General features: G+C 42.2%; 1 protein-coding gene across 1 annotated transcript in view; it reads right to left on the bottom strand.

Annotated features, from left to right (window-relative positions):
• Positions 1–3,586: 3,586 nt before the first annotated feature.
• The window catches only part of LOC136628826 (solute carrier family 2, facilitated glucose transporter member 11-like), a 51,795-nt gene continuing 31,733 nt past the window's right edge, over positions 3,587–23,648 (bottom strand). The window contains exons 4-13 of the mRNA XM_066604920.1: positions 22,325–22,485; positions 19,956–20,080; positions 18,164–18,293; positions 17,914–18,062; positions 16,829–17,016; positions 11,770–11,880; positions 10,960–11,061; positions 6,328–6,403; positions 6,061–6,188; positions 3,587–3,951 (exon numbers count right to left, since the gene is read on the bottom strand). Coding sequence (XP_066461017.1) covers positions 3,751–3,951; positions 6,061–6,188; positions 6,328–6,403; positions 10,960–11,061; positions 11,770–11,880; positions 16,829–17,016; positions 17,914–18,062; positions 18,164–18,293; positions 19,956–20,080; positions 22,325–22,485 — 1,371 coding nt within the window. The 3' untranslated portion in view covers positions 3,587–3,750. The remainder of the gene's footprint in view (positions 3,952–6,060; positions 6,189–6,327; positions 6,404–10,959; positions 11,062–11,769; positions 11,881–16,828; positions 17,017–17,913; positions 18,063–18,163; positions 18,294–19,955; positions 20,081–22,324; positions 22,486–23,648) is intronic.

The raw sequence follows: 23,648 nt of genomic DNA, 5'->3' as shown, positions 1-23,648 counted from the left end.
TGACCTGACACAGATCATCATCATCAACAAAGGGATGTTCACTACCACCACTGCCTCAACAATAAGTATTTAGCTGTTTGTATAATAGTATTTAGCTGTTTGAGGGCTTAAACAGATGGCACAGGCGCTAATATGTTCTTTCTTACGGAGTGTTTAGCGCATGAACCAGGGTTCCTTTTTGTTTTTTCTGACTATTCAAACTCTGGGCTATTCCATGCGAGTTTGAAAAAAAAAAAGCGTTAACATAGGTCCTGACTCCTGTAGTCTCTCTCTCACACTTAGAAAAACTATGTGCCATAAAGATAGGGCAAGTCCTATCTTTTCTCATGCACAGTATTAATGCGAGAGCATCCCGCTAGTGAAAATGACACCATTGAAATAAATGGTTTTGTTTCGTTCTGTTTTGCGGACTTGATTTTCACGGCTGCAAATTGGGACAAAATCACGCCCCGTGTTTAAGCCCTTAGAGTGACTTGGCCTCATTTAAATGGGAGTTTTATCGGTTTGTGTGCTTTCTGTATATAACAGGCAGTACACAGACCCATTATAGGTAGGGTACACACGTGAGCAATTTTTCCATGTAAAAATAAATCACTGCTTGTCCAATTTCTTTCTTTTTTCACGAATGACAATAGGACAAGCAATGTGTATTATCTATATAGATTGAACAGCACACATGATTGGTTTTTGAGCACTGTGGCTCAGCCAATCAGAGCAAGCTCTCGCTCGATGAACCAATCATAGCCATTCATTCATTGAATGGCTGTGATTGGTTCATCGAGGGCTCGCTCTGATTGGCTGAGCCATGGTACTCAAAAAACAATCACAGCCAGTCCTTCCTGGAGGCGGGGATTTTGATCCTCCAATCCAGGAAGGGCTGGCAGAAGACTAAAGACAAGTGCTGGAGGTGAAGAAGAGATGTGCACAGGAGATGACAGCACCTCTTAGGGGATGTATTATTTTTTTGTTTGTTTGATGCAGCTAGCGATTAGTTTAGGGCTTTTACAGTAGGATTTCCTACTGTAAAAGTAATGCGATGCAACAGAAAGGAAGGCTCCATAGGGTAACATGGGCTATAAAAAAATTGCCAATCGCGGCTGTATAGAGCATGTGACGATTTTGTAGTCTCACAATGTCGCATGCTACAAAAAAACGCTTGTGTGGAAGAACCCATAGGAAAGCATGGGCTCTACATACAAGCAGTTTGTAGCACTGTCTCATTGCGACAAACTTGCGAGATAAAGTTGCCCGTGTAAAAATGGCCTCAAGGGCAGAATATATCTAATAATGTTGCGCCATACACACAGAAATGATCTTTGCCCGTCCTTCTTTGCAGATTTGTCCCAGGTTATTTGGATGATGGTGGTAAACTCCAATTTTTCTCTATAACTAAAAACAATTTCAGTATCATTTCAGCAACTTAACAAAGAAGCACAACTCTATGATTTTTATTTATTGCTATTTTTATTTTTCTGAGACCTAAAAATAAAAAAGAAGAGAACATGCAGGTCTAAGTACGTAAAGGCTAGAAATAGAGATGAGCAAACCTACTCGTTTAGAGCGTTTTTGCACTCGAGTAACGCTTTTTCCGAGTAACTGACTACTCGGACGAAAAGATTCGGGGGGCAACGGGGGGCGGCGTGGTGGAGCGAGGGGTAGCAGTGGGGAACAGCGGGGAGCTCTCTCTTCCCCCCACTCCCCTCTGCAATTCCCCGTTCACCCTCAACACCCCCCAAATCTTTTCGTCCGAGTAGTCAATTACTCGGAAAAAGCGGTGCTCAAGTGCAAAAACGCCCTAAACGAGTAGGTTCGGTCATCTCTAGCTAGAAACATGAAGCTTTGCAGGAAGAGCATAAGACAGGCCATTGTCGGACGCCATAGTGTGTGGCAAAAAAAGTGCAATTTACTGCAAGTGACTGTGTTTCCACGCACATCACAAAACCGTAGTAATTTGAGTTATATGTACACATTTTTGCTGCATTACAAAAAAAAGGTGTCCTTCCACATTTACGCCCGAAGACCAAGAACACACGGTGTCCGTCCTATTTGATTTGAAGGCTACATCATGATAAACCATAGAACATTCAGATCCAAACAAAGCCATGAATATTGATGCAGTTGTTACACGACTGTTTTGGAAGGAGTGTTTTTTTTAAGAAATTCAAGGTTTTTCTTTTAGTACCAACCTTTTAAAAATACACTCTAGTCTGATACTTCAACTTCCAAATTTAGGCTGAAGTTCACCAAATTTCCTGATGAGGAGAGGCAAAACATAAGGCCTGTTCACATTGTGTTTGGCTATCCTGTTGTAACCTCCAAACAGGGACTTCTTATTTTCTGTCCTGTGAAAACCAGAGACTGTAGGATAGGCTATGGTTACATCTGCGTTGGTGACTAGGTTGGGAGTTTCTGGCATAGATCTGGCTCAAAATCCCAAATGAAATAGCGCAGTATGTGGTACTACTTTCTCCAGAAAAATGCCAGACAGCATGCCGGAAGACCGTCAGATCCCATTATAGTCAATATGCCTGGCATGTGCTGGAACCATTGCTTCTTCTATTTTACTTGAGATGTGCACATGGCCATTAGCATCCTGTTGTACCATCTGTTGGAAGTTTTTTTTTTTGTCAGTAAACTTGCAATTTTTTAAGTAGGCTTTGTCCAAACTTGTTCTCCATTATAGGAGTCAAATTACAAAAATGACATTCTTCCTTGGCCTTTGCTGGTTTGCGATCTGTGATGACATCACTGTCATATGATCAGGGGCAGAGCTAAGAGGCAGTGACTGATCACATGACGGTGACATCATCACAGGTCCTGTCAGCACACAGCTGCTGTCCAACTCTCCAGTTTTTTAATAACGGGAAGTACCTGTGAAGACGTCACCGTCATGTGGTCAGGGGCAGAGGTCAGAGCCCAGGTGACTGATCACAGAACGGTGACATCATCTCAGATCCTGTCACCACATGGCTGCTGTCAGGCTCTGCGTGTTTATGCTTTAGGACCTCTGATGACATCACCGTCGTGTGAGCAGGGGTGGAGCATGTAACAAACTCACTCACAGACAAGTGGTCATTAGTACTTTGATGGACTGATGTTCTTAAAAAGTTTCCTGTAAAAAAAAGTCTGCTTTTAAGATAAAAAAAATATCAGGATGTTTCAATAGGTTGCAAAACCGTGGTATCCAATAAGACTCCCTACTTACCACGTGCCATCTATAATACAGATTTTTCTTACGTGGCAGAGGGAACTTTGTTCCCTGTGAAAACCCAGGACCTAGCTGCTATGTCTATGCTACCTTTGACTATGCCCCTGCTGATGAGGAGCCTTTGACATACTGCTATGAAATATTACATCATTCCTAAGCTACAAGTAGACAGCAATAAATTATATATACATTACTACCGTAGGACATATAGATTTCTTTGGCACAAAGCAATACATGAATATGCAACTGTGGTCACATAAATGTGTGTATTGCTATTAGACATAATCATGTTCTCTATACTGTATAATGTTTAGATATTACAATCTTACATATCTGCATCCTCCTAACCTGGCACTTACATGATAAATGGAACGACTATCCATGCTGTTCACTTGGAGCTGTCCCAACTGTATACAGACTCAGCACACTTTGATTCTTTATCCCTGCTTTACATTCTATCTAGTCACTTTCGGATACCTTTATTGGCATTTTGTGCAAAGTTCAAGGCATCTTCTGGCTGTTCTTTCGTTGTTACTTGGTGCTTATAGTCTGCTACACAGTACACCCTCAGGGGCTGCAGGTTTTGCTTCCATCTTTTTCCTCCTGCAGGTCAGTTTATTGAATTCCTGAGAGATTTCCGTTATGCTTTTCCCCTTCGTTTCAGGAATGATAAAATATATAAGGGTTCCTGAAGTAACGATAACCATTAGGAAGAGAAGGAAGCAGAAATGCTGTAGAGTCTCCTAGGAGAGATAAACCCAAAAATATGTAGAGCATTAGAGAGACGTTTAATCAGTGGAAGACAATGATCCATACAGCTGGTTTCACATGGTGTTTTGGTTCCGTCCTGGGCTCCTTCCTCCATGCAGAAAACTGCATAGGGACAGAATCAAAGGGTTTCCATCGTAGTCAGACTATTACACTGCACAAGAAACCACTGAGCATGGATAATAAGCCCCCATGTGTTGCGTCTTGTTTCGGGACTATGGCCATTGAATTGCTTCACCTCATCCCACCAGCGGTCACAGTCTCTGTCTCTTTCCTTCTATCACCAGTGGTTGAAGCAGCATCTTCCTCTGTCATGGATATTCTATTAATGCCGCCAAAAGTGTCTGCATGTGCACACAGCCCACCGCTAAAAGGGCCAGTGGACCTTCCTGACCTTGGTTCTGTTCCATGACCATATCTCTGTCTACAACCCAGTTTGCGTCAGTCTGGGGTAACGATCTGGAGTTCCCTGCCACAAAATCAGTATTTAAATTGGTGGGGCTAATAAGCACAAAGCCCACACGGACATGCCCAAAAAAGGTGGAGATAACAAGGGAACCTAAAATGGAATTCAGACTGGACGTGATGATGGAAACACCAACTGGACATAGAACTGAATACTGCGGACTGAACTCAGCCATAACATAGGACAAACGACCAACACACTCACCAAACATCGCTGCACGCTAAAGCAGATGGAATTGCTGTTATAAAAATATGAGGGATTCGTTTGTGCATTAGCCAATGAACTTAAGCCGCAAGCCCAATGATCAAGGGTCCTCATGTCTTGCAGTCCCTAATCTAACAAGACACATGATCCAGCAGCACCAGACACCGTTCACACAGCAAGCAGCAACAGCACAGACAACAGGACAAAGTCACACTGCAAGCTGTACAGAACAGACAACAGGACACCAGTCACACAGCAAGCTGCTACACAGAAATAACAGGACACAACTCACACAGCAAACTGCAACACAGAAGGAAACATGACTGCTCACCCTGGACACCAAACAGACATTGACAGGAGCTGGGTATATATGTGGACAAAGACCCGGGGGATTGGCTAGCAGGAGATCATCACACCCAGGACACACTCAGTGGCCTAAGCTTTTTATTTTTAGGTGGTCTCAGCAGGAAAGTGTTTCCTTATCTGAACTTTAACATTGGGCTGGGAGCACCATTCAGAATTTTGCAATGGAGCCCACCTGTTTGCGGCAGCGAAGGGGGGTGCCCAAGCACATTTTTTGTACAGGGGCCCTTGGCACTCTGTGTTTGCCCCTGTTTGCAATGGTTAGTACCTACCAAAAGGAAGTGGTCCAAGGAAGCACAACAAATGACGTCTAAGGCTTATTGATGTGAATGGGCAGTGAATGGTAATTTACTTATCTTTTGTTATGATTTATTGCATTATATATCTTATCTGTTTGTATAACTACAATGGGGCAGCTTTAGGGTGTATTTTCACTGCAAAGATGATCACTCAAAAGATGGCTTTTGAGCGATCATTTTGCATAAACTACTACTTGGTACTAATGTCCATTAGTACCAAGTAGAAACATGTGAGCCACCAGGAGCTATATTCAAGGAACAGACCTCCCGCTGTTCCCTGATTACATTTCCTTTGATCTGCCATGGGGGCTAACAGCTAAGACAATGCATTCAGCTGTAATCAGCTCCCTGCGAGCAGAACACAGCGTGCAGTCCTGCTTATCAGCTTTTCTGCTGAACGGCGGTTTTTAAGCCGAACTGATGACCGTCGTTTGGCAGAAAACTGAAAGATAGGCACATTTACACCCAACGCTTATCGCTCCAAAGATGGTGTCTAAATGGACCGTTAGACCTGACCTACATTTATATAGTCCCATTCACTAATAAGGTACAACCTAGTCCTTTACCTATTAAGGCTGGGTTTCCACACAATGGCTGCATGATTTTGTCAGTCGAAAGCAATATTACGGGTAAATTGTGTAGCTATTTATGGCTGGGTTTCAGATCCATGTGGTTACCGCAGCGTGGAAACCCAACCTTAGTCTATCCTGCAAAGAAGAGCTTAGTACAACTTACTAAAAACTCCAACTTACCACAATATATGGGAAAATCATGCCCAGGATATAGAGTCCTCCCCAGCTGAAAATTCCTGAGATGACAAAGGCGGGAACACGAGGGGCCTGAGCAAATATTTCAACACATGTAGCTATTGAGGCACCAGCTGTAGATGACAGGAGTCAGTGTTACAAAACAACATGTTACTGTGTGTGTGATATGTGTAGGCTTTACTACAAAGTTATGTTATACATAACCTTACATGCCAAGTATCCATCAATGCAGTCCAAATGTAAATCACTCACCTGGTCCAGCTCCATACAGAAAAATGAAGGTAAAGGTAAGGCCGACACTGCAATATGGCATCCAGTAAAATGCTTTCTATGAGAATCAAACACAAAGAGAGGTCTTGTTAAATTTGGAAAGCTTCAGTTAGATGCAAGTTGAAAAACATTACTACAGGAGGAATTTTTTCTCCTACGGGGTTTTCCATTTAAATTTAACCGTACATTTAGCCGCCCCTGCCCCAAACAATAGTTTATTAAATTACTCAGATGGTGATAGAGCTTCATGGTGATTAACTTCAGTGCTCTAGTTATGTGACCCATGACATCACCCGGCGCTATGCCATGTCTCATTTTGTATATAGGTCACATGGGCTTGTAGTTAATCAGCCCAGGCTTGTATACAGGACATCATTGATGGTGTTCCGTTGAAGGCAGGTCAACAATAGTTGATCGGCTGGGGTCTGTCTGATCAGCTGGTTGGGCGCCCTATGTCACTGACGCTACATACAGGGGAACGGAGCGGAAGCTGCTACTCTGATCCCTAAGTAGTGGCTGGCGCTTCCAACTGCATGTGAAGCTCTCATTAAAATCAATGGGAGCTTGGTCTGTAGTTACAAGTTCCAGCCACTTGACCAGGGTCAGAGCAGCATCATCCACTCTGTACTCCAGTGTGCAGCAGCAATGACAGAGGGCGCCCTGAGTGGCAGACTCCAGACAATCAACTATTGATGACCTATTATGAGAACAGGAAAGCAATAGTATTTCCCTGGAAAATACAGAGAATTTGATGGGTTCGTTTTTATCTCCTCTTTTTGTATGTGTGGAAAAATACGCAGCATGCTCTACTTTTGTGTGCATTTGCTTACCGAATATCTCCATAAAGGTTAATGGGGGTGTGCAATTCCGTGAAAAAAAAGAACATATTTGGACCTCATTAGGCTAAATAGCCATTTAAATCAGGCCATGTTTGTCTGCTGTGCTCAAATGAACATTTCTTGTGTACACAAAAAGTTCATTGAAGTGCACCGATACGCGTACAAATCAACCTTGTTCATAGTGCAAATACATTGCACTGAAGTGTGCGCATACGGGCGAGCGCGATATCACACTTGTGCATGTGTGAGGTACCCGTGGATGTGAGTAGTTTTTATGTCAGAAATGCCTCCCATCACGTCTTGGAGGTTGCCATCCTCCCGCGGGGCTTTCAGCCGCGTTGGAGGATTGGCAAGTGTTTCCCATTGTTTTCACTGGGAAGCTTCGCATAACACTCGCGTGCGATGTGCTTTCCTGTCCCATTAAAAACAATGGGTGATGCATTCCGAGGAACGACAAAAGTTAGAACATGCCATGATTTTTTTGTTCATGTATATGACTTTATTCAAAAGAATGGGGTTCATATTCGTGCATTTCGCAACCCACAAAAGTCGCGTGATTTTGTCAGAGTACCATATTGGTCTGAGTTTCTTGCTTAAATACAGCCATAAGAGTACCTTCATATTTGCCATAAATGTTGTGGAATACCCACAACTGATTTCTCTGTGGAAATTCCACAGCATTTACAGTACAAGCCGGTTAGAGATTTCAAAAATGTCCTTAACATGGTGCAAAAAATTTAAATCCTCCGACAGCGCCAACCCCCGGACGACCCCTCCCGCGGTGAGATCAGGAGAGCCGTGCAAGTGTCATGGCAGCCCTGATTCTTCTGAAAGGCCCCATGGCTGTCTTGGCAGACTGCCCATCAAGCCAACCCCGTGGGGTGGCTTGGTAGGCTGCCTGTCAGAATGCAGTATGATGTAATGATATGGCATTACATCATACTGCAGGAGCGATCAAAGCATCACTGGTTGTGGTCCCTCTTGGGGACTAAAAGAAAGTGTAAAAATAAAAATAATAATGTTTTACTAATTATTTAAAAAACAAATTATAAAAAAAAAACAAAAAAAACCCTTTTGCCATATTTGCAATAAAAGAAGCTAAATAATAAAGCAAAAATACTATTTGGTATCGCTGCGTCCATAAAAGTCTGATCTATCAAAGTATTGCATTATTTACTCCCCATGGTGAACGTCGTCCAAAAAAAAAAATAAAGAACACCAGAAATCTCCCAGATGCACCAGAGGCAGCTTGGAATCTCACAAGAGACGCTATCCGTGAAACCGCAAAGACCGTTCTTGGATACCGGCGTCCCCGTAGACAGCCCTGGTGAACGGACGACACTATGGAGGTCCTTGAAGTGAAGGCGAAAGCCCGCCTTAAAAACGACGAAGCAGAATGTAAAAGGCTGAAGGGTGTGTTCCGGGCAAAGGCCAAGAAAGACAGGGAGCTGTCTTGGCTGTACTATAATGCTCTGGCTGATGAAGCTGAGGAGGGTCTAAAGTCAAACAATCTAAGAGCAGCATAGAAAGCAGTCACCAGAATCCGAGGGTCCTCAGGGACCAGTCGGCATACGCCAATCCACAAATCCGATGGCATCCCTTGTACCAACCATGAGGAGACACTTTAACGCTGCAACATTTCTTATCCGCCCTAAACCATCCACCGGCTGACCCGTGCCATGACCTCGATGACGTTCCATCTGTTGCTGTGGATAACCATTCTGTGCCTACAGATGCTCCTTCACAGGAAGAGGTCCATTCTGCTATTCAGAAAATTAGGTACGGACGCGCCGCCGGCTCAGATGGCATTCCACCTGAACTGCTGAAATGTGCAATTGAGCCGATAAGCACTGTTTTACATCAACTATTTCTGCGCATCTGGTCTTGTCGGAAAGTCCCCATTGAATGGAAGGAGGCCATCATCCTTGCCCTATACAAAGGCAAGGGCCCAAAAGCAAAATGCACTAGCTAAAGGCCGATAACGCTCCTCTCGGTTCCCGGCAAGGTATTCGCGCATGTTCTACTCTCAAGGGTACAAACACTCCTGACCTCCAAGTGGAGACCCCAGCAGTCAGGCTTCACGGCAGGCCACTCCACCATGGATGCCATATTCGCTCTTAGGCTCCTCTAAGAGATATATAGAGAATTTAACAAACCAGTCGTCACGTATGTCGATCGCAAGGCGGCGTTCGACTCGGTCGACAAAGAAGCTCTCCGGAAGACCTTGCATGGCATTGATGTCCCCACATGCATTCTAAACCTACTAAAAGACATGCATCAGGGCACATCCGCCAAAGTCCGTATCAACAGTTCAACCTCTGTTAGTTTTGAGACCTCGTCTGGATTCTTCAGAGTATTGTCCAATGTTATGGGGTCACTCTTCCGGAGTACCACTTTACCGAGCTGAACTACGCCGACGATGTTGCACTTTTGGATGTCACATCTAATAATCTGAGACACTCATTGGAACAGTTCGATTTTGAGGCGTCTTGTCTTGGGCTTCACATCTCCTGGCAAAAAATCAAGCTGCAGAATATAGGAGTCGGCGCAATTTCGCCGGACCTAGACGTAAATGGACAGAGAGTCGACAAGGTCAGTGAGTTCGTGTACCTCGGCAGCGTTCAGCACACAGATGGGAGGGAGCTTCCAGACATCCTGCGGAGAATAGCGCTGGCAGCCTCGGCGATGAGGTCCCTGGATAAACTTTGGCGGAGGCAGAACATAACACTCAGGACTAAGATTCGATTCTACCAGACCTGCGTTATGCCAATATTATTATATGGCTCAGAGACTTGGACCTTGCTGTCGCATACCACTGAGCGTCTGGAGTCCTTTCACTTGCTCTGCCAATGCCAGATTCTCTGCGTCCGTTGGTTTGACTTCATCAAAAACAGCGAGATACAGGCTCGCACGGGGCTTGAGTCAATCACAAAAACAATAACAAGGAGACGACTTGCACTTTTTGTTCATGTTGCACTCTTATCAGAAGCTGTTCCGGCCCACAGTGCTCTAACCGCAGCAATTGCTAGGAAAATCGAGAGACGACCCCCTGCCGGATGGCGGAGACCCCTGGTCATCCACGGCACTCATGCGGTAACTACTCCGTCATCAACACCGAATGGAACAATGCTCTCAGTCGTGGTCATTCTAGATCGGCACTACGGATCCTCGTCCTCCAAACGAGATAACTAACTAACTAACTAACTAGAAATGCGCTTTTTTGGTCAACCTATCTCCAAGAAAAAATTTAATTAAAAGTGATGAAAAAGTCATTTGTATTCAAATATGATACCACCGGAAACTACAGGATGTATCGCACAAAATAAGCCCTCACATAACTATGTCAACGGAAAAATAAAGAAAATAGAGACAGAAAATAATCTGAAAAAATTAAATATCATTAAAAAAATAAAAGTAGTACAGCAAAAAAAAAAAAACATACAAGTTTGGTATCATAGTAATCCTACTGATGCATAGAATAAAGTTATCACTGAAAAATGTCGGAATGTCAGTTTTTTTTCCATTTTTCTCCACTTTAAATTTTTTAAAAGTTTTTCAGTACATTATATGGTACAATAAATAGTACCATTGAAAAATACAGCTCGTCCCACAAAAAACAAGCCCTCATACGACCATTGGATAAAGGAGTTACCATTTTTTAAAAGGGAGGAGTAGAATCAAAAATAGCAAAAAAGTTCCGTCACTAAGGGGTTAAATAAGTCAATGTAAGCAGATTAGCATTACAATTTTTCGAAGCATCCAGTGACATAGTTACCTGCATTGAAAGAGTCACAGTTAGAAGTCCCAGAGTCAAAGCCATAAGGCTATAGCCTCCCAACATTAGAACCTTTCTTCCAAAGCGGTCAATCAGGAGACTCTAATAGAGAAACATACAATTATGCTTTTCACATGCTTGCAGGTTTGGGCTATTATCTGTATGATACCTGTATGATACCCCAAACCATGAGAACTTTTAGGGCTTAAAAAGATGGGTGTATTTTAGTCCTGTCTTGCGGCCGTGAAAATCACGGCCTCAAAACAGTTAGAAACACAACCATTGGTTTTGTTTTCACCATCAGGATTCTCGTGTGTTAATGTTAAGCGTGAGAAAAGTTAAGATTTGACCTATCTTTCTTGCACGTATCTTTCTAGTTATATACACTGATACGTGCCCAAAAGATCCTCATACATAGCACACATATGTTGTGATGAGGTGTGCGCAAAAACGCATAGGCTGTCTGAAGAGGCCCTTAGGGTAATTTCACACACTAGGGAATCGCTGTGGAACATGCATTGGGTACATTCACATGTGTCAGATGTGCTGTGGATTTTCTGCAGTCGAAAATCCACAATGGCAAATTCCCACCAAATGGTGCAGATTTTACACAGATTTTGGTGCTGATTCACTGCAGATTTTTTTCCCACAATTGAGATTGTGAATTCCATGGTGCATCCACACCAAAATCTGAGCCAAAATCCACAACGTCTGGTGTAGATTTACCACTGCAATTTTTGCAGTGGATTTTCAGTTATGGAAGGTCCACATTAAATTCACCACATATGAAGATTCAGTGAAAAAACTTACACAGATCATGGTGGAAATAAACTCAAAAAGTCCAACTCCCACTGAAACATATGCAATCCGGTCCTCAGGGAAGCCAGCTTCACGAAACACGTCATATGCGTAGAAGTAAATCTGTTGAGTCATGAGAAGCACATGAGAAATACAGCAATGTGTACAAGGGAAACAATTCAGTCATGTTCACTGTAGCGCTACACTTCGGATACTCATTGCATTGAAGTGTACACTCCAACAAATGTGAAGGATTGTATTGGAGATTTTGCACCAAGACATTCATTCCGACAGAACCGGCTCTTTGTGTTTTGAAAAATGAGCTGCTTTAGGGCAGAGACGCAGGAGCGTTTTACAAAATACGCTCACTCCTGCGCAACTTTTTTGCACAGGGAACGAGTGGACTTTGCACAAATGCCTGTGCAGATACTGTTTACATGAGCGGGGGAATCACCCCACCCTGATTTAAATGTCTATTAAGTCATTAAAGGGGTTTTGTCATTAGAAAACAAAAAGTCTTGCCTATTCCTCCCCCATCAGTCTTCTTACTGCATCTTCTCCTAGCTGATCTTCTTCTGGCTCCTACAGTCCCCCAGGTCACGTCACCTCCGATTCTTCGTCTTCTGGTGACAAAGCGCCCATTGTTGGCATTCTTCACACTAGTAACATAGTGTTCACAGCCTAGCAGGGAGTGCTGAACTATTTCCGGGACTGTGCATGTGCGCTGTCTCTCTGCAATAATATATGAACACTCACAGCGAGACAGCACACATGCGCAGTCTCAGCAATAGAGGTCATCATTCCTTCCTAAGCAGTAAACATTACATCACTAGTGACATAACCTACACTGACCTGCCGGTAGAAGAATGCCGAGAATGGACGCTCCATAACAAGAAAAGGATCCGGCGGGCTGGAGGTGAGGTGACCGGGGAATTAGAGAAGATCAGCAGGGAGAATGTGAGGTAAGTAGACTGCCTGGGGAAGAATAGGTAAGTATTGATTTTTTTTTTAATGACATAACCCCTTTAAGCTATTAAGCCATTAAGTCATGGCTACTAAGTCATTAAACTGATGTTCGTGGGTATTCCGATCATTGCTTGCCATTGCTTCAGCGTGTTTTTTGATATTCGCAATGCAGCATCCCGTGTGAATGACTTTAAAAACGCCAATTATGATTGGGACTCGAACTTGTTAAAAATACATTCATTGGAATATACGTTCATTGCCACCCATATGTTCCTTCTTTGGCAGGTGTGGATTTTCGTCTGCACTTGCGGTACGGTTTTTTTTTTCGCTCAGAGATATGCACGGATCTCCACTCTTGTGACCAAGCCCTGACTCAGATATAGGGAGTTTCAGTCTCAGAGATTTCTGCTGTAGATCTGCCATGTGTGAATGTATCCCTGAAGGGGTATTTCCCAGCTTAGAAAGTGATTATATATACAGCCCTGATCTCAACATCATTGAGTCAGTCAGGGATTACATGGAAAGACAGAAGGATTTGAGCATGACTACATCCACAAAAGATCTTCTGTGGTTTGTTCTGAAAGATGTATGGAAAAAAAGGTCCTGCCGAGTTCCTTCTAAAACAGTGTGCAAGAGTACCTAGAAGTATTGATGCTGTTTTGAAGGCAAAGAGTGGTCGCACCAAATATTGATTTGATTTACGTTTCTCTTTTCATCATTCACTTTGGATTTTGTTAATTGACAGAAACTATTAACATTACTATTTTTGAAAGCATTCTTACTTTGCAGCATTTTATGCACACCTAAACCTTTTGCACAGTACTGCAAGGCCACTCTCATACAGGCAGTTTTTTACAGCGTTTATTGCAGCGTTTCAAATGGCGTGCTTAACGCTGTAAAATGCCTCCATTGATTTCAATAGGGCTTCTCAGACGAGCGTTCAAGCGCAGCTTTCTAACGGAGCGATTTCCGAATGCCGTCTGCTCTATTTTAGTGTGTATCAGCGATTTTTAATGCATCCCATCACCAATTGCAATGATGGGGTGCATTAAAAAACGTTGTCGGACGCGTCATATTTTTACAGACGCCTGTGTGAGAGCAGCCTAGATATAGGATATTCTGTGCTGTGCTGAAGTTCCTTGCACAGCAGATCATAAACTAATGGCCTATCCTAGTGTCATACCATCAGTTCGTAAAATGTGAAAACCCCTTCAATCTGACCATAACTGGAATGACTTTGTCTTGATTAGATGAATATTTTTGAACTGAAAGCAGAACAATAATGAACTGACTTACTTTCAACAGGTATCAGATACTTTGGCTGATTGAAAGCTCTTGTTTGTGCAGTTCTAAACTTTTCTCCGATTTCCACATATGGAGTCGGGAAAGAGTTCTTTCGCTAATATGGGGCAATTGGGGACCACCTCATAGAAATGTTTACCTTCCTCTACATCAACTTGGCACGATTACATCTTTATCAACTATGCAGCCAACTCAATATATAAATTCTTTATGGGGAATTAGCAAGGCTTTATTATGATTATATGGATAACATCTTATCTGCAAATGTTACTTTCATCAGGCTAGCAGAACATCCCTGTGCCTAGGTTCACACAGGGCGGATTTGCCGCGGTTCTGCCGCAGCAGATTTGCCCGCGGCAAAACCGCCCGCGGCCACTAATCTCGGGATTAGCCAGCCATGTGGACGAGGTTTCTGAGAAACCTCGTCCACACAGGACGGCTAATCCGCTGCGGTAAATCCGGTTGAAACCGCGGCTGTGACCGCCGCAGCCGCTGTTTTAAAAGAAGCAGCATGTCTGTTTACTTTCGTTTTTTTGTTTATTTACGTCGCGGCCGCGCTCTCCTCTATGGGAGCGCCGGCCGCAACGGAAAGGCAAGCGGCCGGGCCGCTTCAAAGCCGCCGCGGCTTAAACCGCGGCGGTTCTCCCGGTGGGAATCTCGCAGTTTTTGCTGCGGCCAAACCGCGAGATTTCCGCCGGGAATACGCCAAGTGTGAACCCAGCCTGTAGGTAAATCTGCAGCTCAAGCTGACTGGTCAATTATCTATATATATAAAGCTGAAAGCCCTCACTGACTCACTGACTGACTGACTGACTGACTAACTGACTCGCCAAAAGTTCTCCAACTTCCCCATGTCGTAGACACATGAAATTTGGCGCAAGCATAGATTATCTCCAAAATAGGAAAAGAAATTGAGCCCCAACTCGATTATTCAATTCTAGCGCAAAAGAATTGGCGTCGAAATTTAACGTACATAATCTAAATCTCTCACTTCCCAATGTCATAGAAACGTGAAATTTGGCAGGAGCATTGATTATGTCATAAATAGGAAAAGTTAATAGGTCCCAACTCGATTATTCAATTCTATGCGCAAAAGAATTGGCGTCAAAATTTTACGTACATAATCTAAATCTCTCACTTTCCGGTGTCATAGAAACGTGAAATTTGGCACGAGCATTGATTATGTCATAAATAGGAAAAGCGAATGGGTCCCAACTCAATTATTCAATTCTAGCGCAAAAGAATTGGCGTCGAAATTTTACGTGCGGAATGTAATTTCTTTACTTTCCAGTGTCATAGAAACGGGAAATTTGGCACCAGCATTGATTATGTCATAAATAGGAAAAGCTAATGGGTCCCAACTCGATTATTCAATTCTATGCGCAAAAGAATTAGCATCCAAATTTTACGTACGGAATCTAATTTTCTCACTTTCCGGTGTCATAGAAACGGGAAATTTGGCACGAGCATTGATTATGTCATAAATAGGAAACACTAATGGGTCCCAACTCCATTATTCAATTCTATGCGCAAAAGAATTAGCGTCCAAATTTTACGTGCGGAATGTAATTTTCTCACTTTCCGGTGTCATAGAAACGGGAAATTTGGCACGAGCATTGATTATGTCATAAATAGGAAAAGTTAATATGTCCCAATTCCATTATTCAATTCTTGCGCAAAAGAATTGGTGTCGAAATTTTACGTGCGGAATGTAATTTTTTCACTTTCCGGTGTCATAGAAACAGGAAATTTGGCACGAGCATTGATTAGGTCATAAATAGTAAAAGCTAATGGGTCCCAACTCCATTATTCAATTCTATGCGCAAAAGAATTAGCGTCCAAATTTTATGTACAGAATCTAATTTTCTCACTTTCCGGTGTCATAGAAACGGGAAATTTGGCACGAGCATTGATTATGTCATAAATAGGAAAAGCTAATGGGTCCCAACTCCATTATTTAATTCTATGCGCAAAAGAATTAGCGGCCAAATTTTACGTGCGGTATGTAATTTTCTCACTTTCCGGTGTCATAGAAACGGGAAATTTGGCACGAGCATTGATTATGTCATAAATAGGAAAAGCTAATAGGTCCCAACTCCATTATTCAATTCTAGCGCAAAAGAATTAGCGTCCAAATTTTACACGCGGAATGTAATTTTCTCACTTTCCGGTGTCATAGAAACGGGAAATTTGGCACGAGCATTGATTATGTCATAAATAGGGAAAGCTAATGGGTCCCAACTCGATTATTCAATTCTATGCACAAAAGAATTAGCGTCCAAATTTTACGCACATAATCCAAATCTCTCACTTCCCAATGTCATAGAAACATGAAATTTGGCACAAGCATTGATTGTGTCATAAATATGAAAAGTTAATAGGTCCCAACTCGATTATTCATTTCTAAGCGCAAAAGAATTAGTGTCCAAATTTTATGTACGTAATCTAATTCTCTCACTTCCTGATGTCATTTTATATGAAGGAAACGTCGCATGGTTACCTCCACGTGGTGTTTCCTGGGTAACGCAGAGAACTATGCAAAATGGTGAACATATGTTTTTCCTCAGTATCTCTAAAATAACCACGACTTCATAAGATTTTCCGTGTGAACACCAGATAAACACCAGTACCAAATTAACTCGGGCGAAGCCGGGTATATCAGCTAGTATAATATATGACAATGGGTCTCTCTCTCTCTCTCTAGGCAAAACTGATACATTGTATTATATCTGAGAGGGCAGTAGATGACATTGGGTATATGTTTCTTGTAAAGTTTAAGGAAGTAATCAAAATAATACTCAACTGCATTAGCACCACTAAGTTGAAGACTTAAGATTAAGCCAATCATAGTAAGGAGTTGATTTCGATTGGAGTGGTCCCTTAAGAGCTCCAACACACCCATGCTTTTTCCTTTCATTTGGGTATTTTGCTCTTTGATCATTTCATCGATGACTGGTTGGTGATCTCTATCTCCCCACAACTGTTTCAGGGCTTACGTACAAAAAAAAGATGGGTTAAAAAGGTATTTGTTACATACTGTACCTGTTTTCTACTGTACCTCTAAATAATTGCTCTGGTCCACTCTCTTATTAAATAAATCAAATGCTATGGACACCTTTGCACTGAATGATTTTTGCTTCCTAAATGCAAAATGAAGCAACTTTCTAAATAGTCTTCATTAAAACTTTCCTACTATTTTGTTGTAGTAGAGTCTGAGTAATTCCTTCACATAGCTGGCTGTCCGGCTACTTCTGACATAGACTGGACACCACACTACTGTTTCCTGTATTGCTTTCCCCCTCTTTCCCCCTCTCAGGGAGGGGGAAGACGTTTTACATAGAAGATCAAAGATTGGAGGAGGAGAAAAACATTTTTTCAGGGAGAGCAGATCACACATGCTGTTCTGCATCAGAGTATAGATAAGGAGGAACACACACATAGCATAATGCAGGGAGTGGGGGTAATCACACAGGCTGTGTAGGATGTATATAGAGAGGACAGCACCCAAGAAGGGAGGAAATCACACATTCCAAGTAATCAGTGTCTGTGAGCACAAGGGGAAAGAGATCCCACATGGGCTGTACAAGGGGAAAGCATCACAGGAATGGGGAACTAAGCTGTGATATTATATGAAGACTAGTGCAGGCAGCAGCATCCTGGACACACAGACCTCCCAGCCAACATGTATTACTGGAAGGGTAAAGTCACCATGAAAAGAATGTGAAAGTAGGAGCAGACTGTAAACTGCATATCAAGGGGTCTGAAAATGAATGAAGGAATGAAGATTGCATTTTGAAACTTAGTGGGTACCTTGAATTTAAAAAAGTTGAACTAACATATGTAAAGATATTTCTTCCATGGTAAAGGTGCCCATAGTCTTTAACTTACCTTTCTGACAACCTTCCTTGTCACCCTGTACTAATAGTAAGTACGGTGGGGATTCTGGGAAGAAGGGCAGAGCAACCAGCTGAACAATGGATATAATGCCACTGATGAGCAGAACTTGAGGCCACAAGAATTCTGTTCCAAATATCTCTCTGCATATGAAACCAGAGGCACATGGAGTTATAATATGGAACCGAAGCAGGCTGTACTGATCAGCATTATGGCCGTGTGCTTGCATTTTAATTGTGCTTACCTTAGTCCTACAATCTGTCCACAAAATTTCCCCAAAGTTACAAACATGGGTCCAGTTGTATTGATAAAGCCACGGAATTTTCGAGGGGCAGTTTCTCCTACATATTGTGCATGAATATTAATTCCCAATCCTGAGTGAAACAGAACACAAGATTGTACTGCAGGTAATGTAAACTGACTCATCCACAAAGAAATTACAAAACCTGCTGATTACAGAATTTTAATGACTGTTACTGATTCTTTCAAAGACATCTTAACTCTTCATCACAAAAAACAATGCTAAATGCTGCATGCAAAACTCTTTTTATGGATGATTTTGAATATGCTTTGTTATCAAAAGTATATGGCCAGTATATGTAGTGTGCTTAAGGCTAGGTTCAGACAAGTGTATGTTAAATTTGTATTTGGTCTGTGTTTTGGGGACCATAACATGCAGCTAATATAAATTTATGTATCTATTCACATGGCTATATTTTTAACATCTGCTTTTTAAAAATGGAGCACAACCTATTTTTGTCCGTTCTTGCCTCCATAGTGGTAATCTTTTCTATTGGGAGTAGAAAACAAAACCAAAAAAGTTTAGTATGGTGTTAGACAGTAGAGAAAAATCTTAATGTTCTCAGCAAGAGAAACCAAGTAATCTTGTGGATATGATACCTTTTAATTGCTAACAAAAATATATGATGTTATAGTGATCTTTTGAACCTACTTCAGGTTCTTCCTCAGGCTTATGGAACAGAGCTGAAGAAACATACATTTATATATACTTACATATGAAAAGGCACAGACATGGTTACGTAATTTGCTCATCTACGCATCCTGTTTTGGTAATTTTTTAAGTGTAAATTAATCACACCTTGTCTGTGCCTTTTCATGTGCATGTATATATAAATGTATTTTTCTTTCATAAGCCTGAGGAAGAACCCTGAGCAGGTTCGAAAGCTCACTATAACATCATGTATTTTTGTTAAAAGATATCATAGTTACTTGGTTTCTCTTGCTGAGAACAATTAAAAAATAAAACCAATGACAGTAAATATGGAGGCAAATACTGATGAGATAAGGTTGTAATATCATCTGTGACATGTCCGTATTATGGCCATGTTATAATATGCTCATCTGAAACTGGCCTTTCGGAGAATTATTGCTTATTTTAAATTGGCAAATGCATGCCAGAAATACAAAATTTAGGTTTTAATTAGAGATGAGCGAGCGTATTCATTAAGGCAAAATACTCGAGCGAGTATTGCCATTTTCGAGTACATGCCCGCTCGTGAGAAAAGATTCGGGGGGCGGCGGGGGTGAGCGGTGAGTTGCGGGAGTGAGCATGGGGGAGTGGGGTGGAGAGGGAGAGAGAGATCTCCCCCCCATTTCTCCCCACTCTCCCCCGCCGACCCCCAAATCTTTTGACACGAACGGGCATGTACTCGAAAATGGCAATACTCACTCGACTATTTTGCCTTAACGAGTACGCTTGCTCATCTCTAGTTTTTATGAGTTAAACGGATTTAAAGTAAAGCCCTGTGGATGGCACTATACACATATTATGAGCTTAAAGGGAACCTGTCATGTTAAATATGGTGTCTGATCTGCAGGCAGCATGATTAAGAGCAGAAGGAAATGAGTAAATTAAACATGCTGCCCCCACCATGTTCCATGACATTTTTCTTTAACATGCTTTCTATTCTCATCATCGTTGGCCCCTTCCTTTGTGGCCACAATTTATATCTATTTATATTTTTCTAGAAATCAGACACTGCAATCTGACCTGTAGTGTTCGATTTAACACAAACCTGAGTAAAATCCACAAAGAAAACGTGCAGCTACAAGCATTTCAAAATGGCCAACAGTGATGCTGAGACCCATGAGAAGAGCACTGACCAGGGGCAGCACTGTAATACACAGCTGACACTTCTTCCTGTAGTAGAAACATGGACATTACTATAAGGGCCGCTTCACTCCTCTAGCTTAGTCATTGTTACTATTAGGTAAGGAGCAGTAAGTGATTGTGTAGCAGAAAGATATGATTTCCATGAATTGAATATAGCATTGAGGCCTCATGTCCACAGGCGAGTTGGATTCCGCAGGTGGAAGACCGCAGTAGGATCCAACCTTGCCCATGGCCGGTGACCGCATATACCTGTGCCTGTCTTCTTTTTTCTGTACTGCGGATGTGTGTGGAAGTACCGCACAGCGCACATGCGCAGTGCAGTTGTTTTTTTTTTCCACTGTTTTCCCACGGAATCCGAGGCCCATCCACAGTATCAAGTGCAGACAGGTCACGGATCGGACTGCTTTTTTCTATTGACTTCCATGGAAGCCGTCCGAATGGAATCGACCCCGAGATTGCATGCTGCAATTTCTTTTTCCGCATACGGAAACCGGAAAACGAATCTACACGTTTTAATTGAGGTGTGGACACCCATGCTTCCCTATGTCTACCCGTAGACATTGGGCCTAAATAGGTATAAAAGCTTACTCGTTATATAATGTAAAGCTAGACAACTTTTTATTATACTTGTGTTACAATTTCTCACAATTTTCTATTTCAAGAAAGTTATTGAGTTTCAATAAAGGTAACAAATATAACAATCGTTGTGTCCTATAATTTATCGGACATCCGCAAAAAAAGCGGACATGTGACCGATCCCATCGGGATGCATTGGGTCTATAGATCTGCAGATCGCAAGCGCGTCTGCAGATCGGACCAAAAAACGCTTGTGTGACCGAGGCCTAATTGTGCATTAGAAAGCCTATGAAGCTCAGCCAGGCCACCGTAGCTAGTAGACCTGGAGGCTATATTTAAGTCTCCGGGTACCATAGCAAACCATCAGGGCTTCGCGATCACAATGTGGGGATCCGTTGGGTGACAAATGTAGCAATGCAATGCAAAATCTGTACCCAGTCTTTCCAATTGTCATGCATCATTTAAAGTTCTACTTACTTCTTATGCAGCACATATACTCTTTGTCAACAGCCTGAGTGCAGTTCAACGGAGCACTGATTGTTAAGTGTCCTGCAATATAGCCCCTATATGTCCATAAGTATCCCTAAGTGTGGGGCAGAGGAGGACACAATTCAGGAAAGTAAAGGCCCATTTAGACACAACGATTATCGCTCAAAATAAATCTTTTGAGCGACTTTTGAGCGATAATCGTTGTATCATTTATATCGCAAGCTGATCGCTTAAACGTTGAACGATCACCTTGTGCTCGTGGGGGGCATTCAGCTGTTCCCCGCTCCGAGCACCCGGCTGTTATACAGCCGAGCGTTCTGAGTGGAGGATCCAGAAGACAAGCGGGATGGCCCCACTTGTCTTCTGTATCCAGCTGTTTTCTGCACGGAGCGCCCGGCTGTTATACAGCCGAGTGCTCTGTGTGCGGTATGGAGATTGCAGCTGGACAGCTGCATTCTTCATACCCTGCCTGTCATCACGGAGCAGGATACAGCTGAAACAATAGTATTAGCTGCATCCCGCTGTGATTCCCTGATAAGGCTCAGGTTTAACGAAAAATACTCAATGCCAGTGCAGTTAGACACATCCATTATCGCTCAAAAGATGGCTTTAAGTGATTTTTGAGTGATAGTTGATGTGTCTATATGGGCCTTTAGTAGAGTAGCTGAAAATTCATTTTCTGAGCACAATATAAAGTATGTAATGCCGAAAAAAGACATATGTCCATCCAGTTCAGCCTATATTAACCTCCAATATTGATCCAGAGGAAGGCAATAAAAAGCCATTGACAAAGAAGCCAAACCAATAAGGAAATTCATTTCAACCACTATTACTGAGAACTGATGGATACCAGATTATCATATGCTGAAGATTATTGAACAGTCCTAAAGTACACTTTTAAGAAGAGAGAATCCCAACAAAGATAGCCCAAAATAGAATACTCAAATACTTAGTTTTAAGCCCCCCGTCCTAGCGATATTCTGCCACGAAGGAGGAGGCTCTCCACAGAGAATCACGGCAATCACATCATGCCCCGATTTAAATCTTGCTTGCGGAGAATTGCTATGATTCTCCGCTTGTGGACGCCAACGCTGCGCTTTCCATAGCAACTCTATGGAAAGCTTCAGAGAGCGTGATCTGAGGGCGACAAATCACCCGTGGACAGGCAGCCTTAGGCACATTTGAACAATATCGACTTTGACTTACTTCCCAAATTTTCCAGTTAGGTGGCCAGATGCAGTGGACCCTATTAGCCCTCCGATGCTGAATACAGAAACCACCATAGACCATATCAGTGTGAGTGATGCATCAGGGATGCTGGTCCCATATCTTCTTATCCATGTGTCATTGATGAACTGTTTGATGAACTAATGTGAAAGCGACAGCATATAATGTTAGGAACAGAATCAGTAGAAATATGAAGTTGGCTTGTAGTGTGTGGCATGGGGGTGGGGGGGTTTAAAATCTAAACTGGTAAATAAAAACTTTGAAAGCAAATGTTCACCTTATGAAGCCCATTTTATATATTGAGTTTTAAACAGAGAAGGTTGAGTAACTTTGTTAAAACATTTCTTATCTCATATCAAGCCTGTTTTATGGCCCTAACTTAATCTCCCAGCATTCCTTTGGATGCTTTCACATCTGCGTCAGGGTTTCCTTTCCCTGCTCTGTTATGGGAGCAAGAAAGGGGAATTCCCTCGCCAAACGGTTCTGTCTTATGATGGAACTGAACAGAAACAAAGGACCCCATTGACTATAATGGAGTACATTTGGTTCCCAATCAGCTGTCTGGCATTTTACTGGACAAAAAAGTGCTGCATGCAGAACTTCTTCTTCCAGTGTTTTGTGCCAGATCTGCGACGGAACCTTTGAACGGAGATTCCAGTGCAGATATAGAAGCAGACCTGCTGCACATAGCTTGTTGCTGATTTGCATTCTGCATTTTTTTATTGTTAATATATCTAGAATGAAAAAGAAAGCAACTTTGCAAACATTCTTCATTAATTTTTCATATTTAGAGCTCTAATGCAGATCTGTGCATCTCCATGATAACAGAAAGCAAGCAAACCGGAGTAGTTTGATCCTGCAGACATACTCCCTTCTATCTGTCCCCTTGTTTAGCAAGATGTAGGGTACGGATCCAAGGAGGTATGACTGCAGGACCAGACTGCGAGGGGGTTGCTTGATGTCTGTTATCGTAGTGATGCACAAGTCTAGAAAGGAAAGCACAATTATTAATAAAAACAAATGGTTGCAAGAGTTCACATAGTCTTTAAAAGAACTAAGTTAAAGGGGTATTCCGGGATTTTAGAACTGATGACACTTCTTCATATCATATCTTATGTATATCTACATCTGTATATATATATATATATATATATATATATATATATATACATATATGTGTGTGTGTGTGTAAATCACAAGATTTTATATGGGTTATATTAGACTTCCAAATGCTTTTCACAAGTAAGCATACACTTTAGTGATTTATGAAGTTCTCTAATATCTGCTTTTCCTAAGTGCCTAC

This window comes from Eleutherodactylus coqui, chromosome 5, assembly GCF_035609145.1.
Source record: "Eleutherodactylus coqui strain aEleCoq1 chromosome 5, aEleCoq1.hap1, whole genome shotgun sequence".
Classification (NCBI taxonomy): Eukaryota; Metazoa; Chordata; class Amphibia; order Anura; family Eleutherodactylidae; genus Eleutherodactylus; species Eleutherodactylus coqui.
Note: the sequence above shows the minus strand (reverse complement) of the source record. Positions and strands in the feature narration are given on the sequence as shown.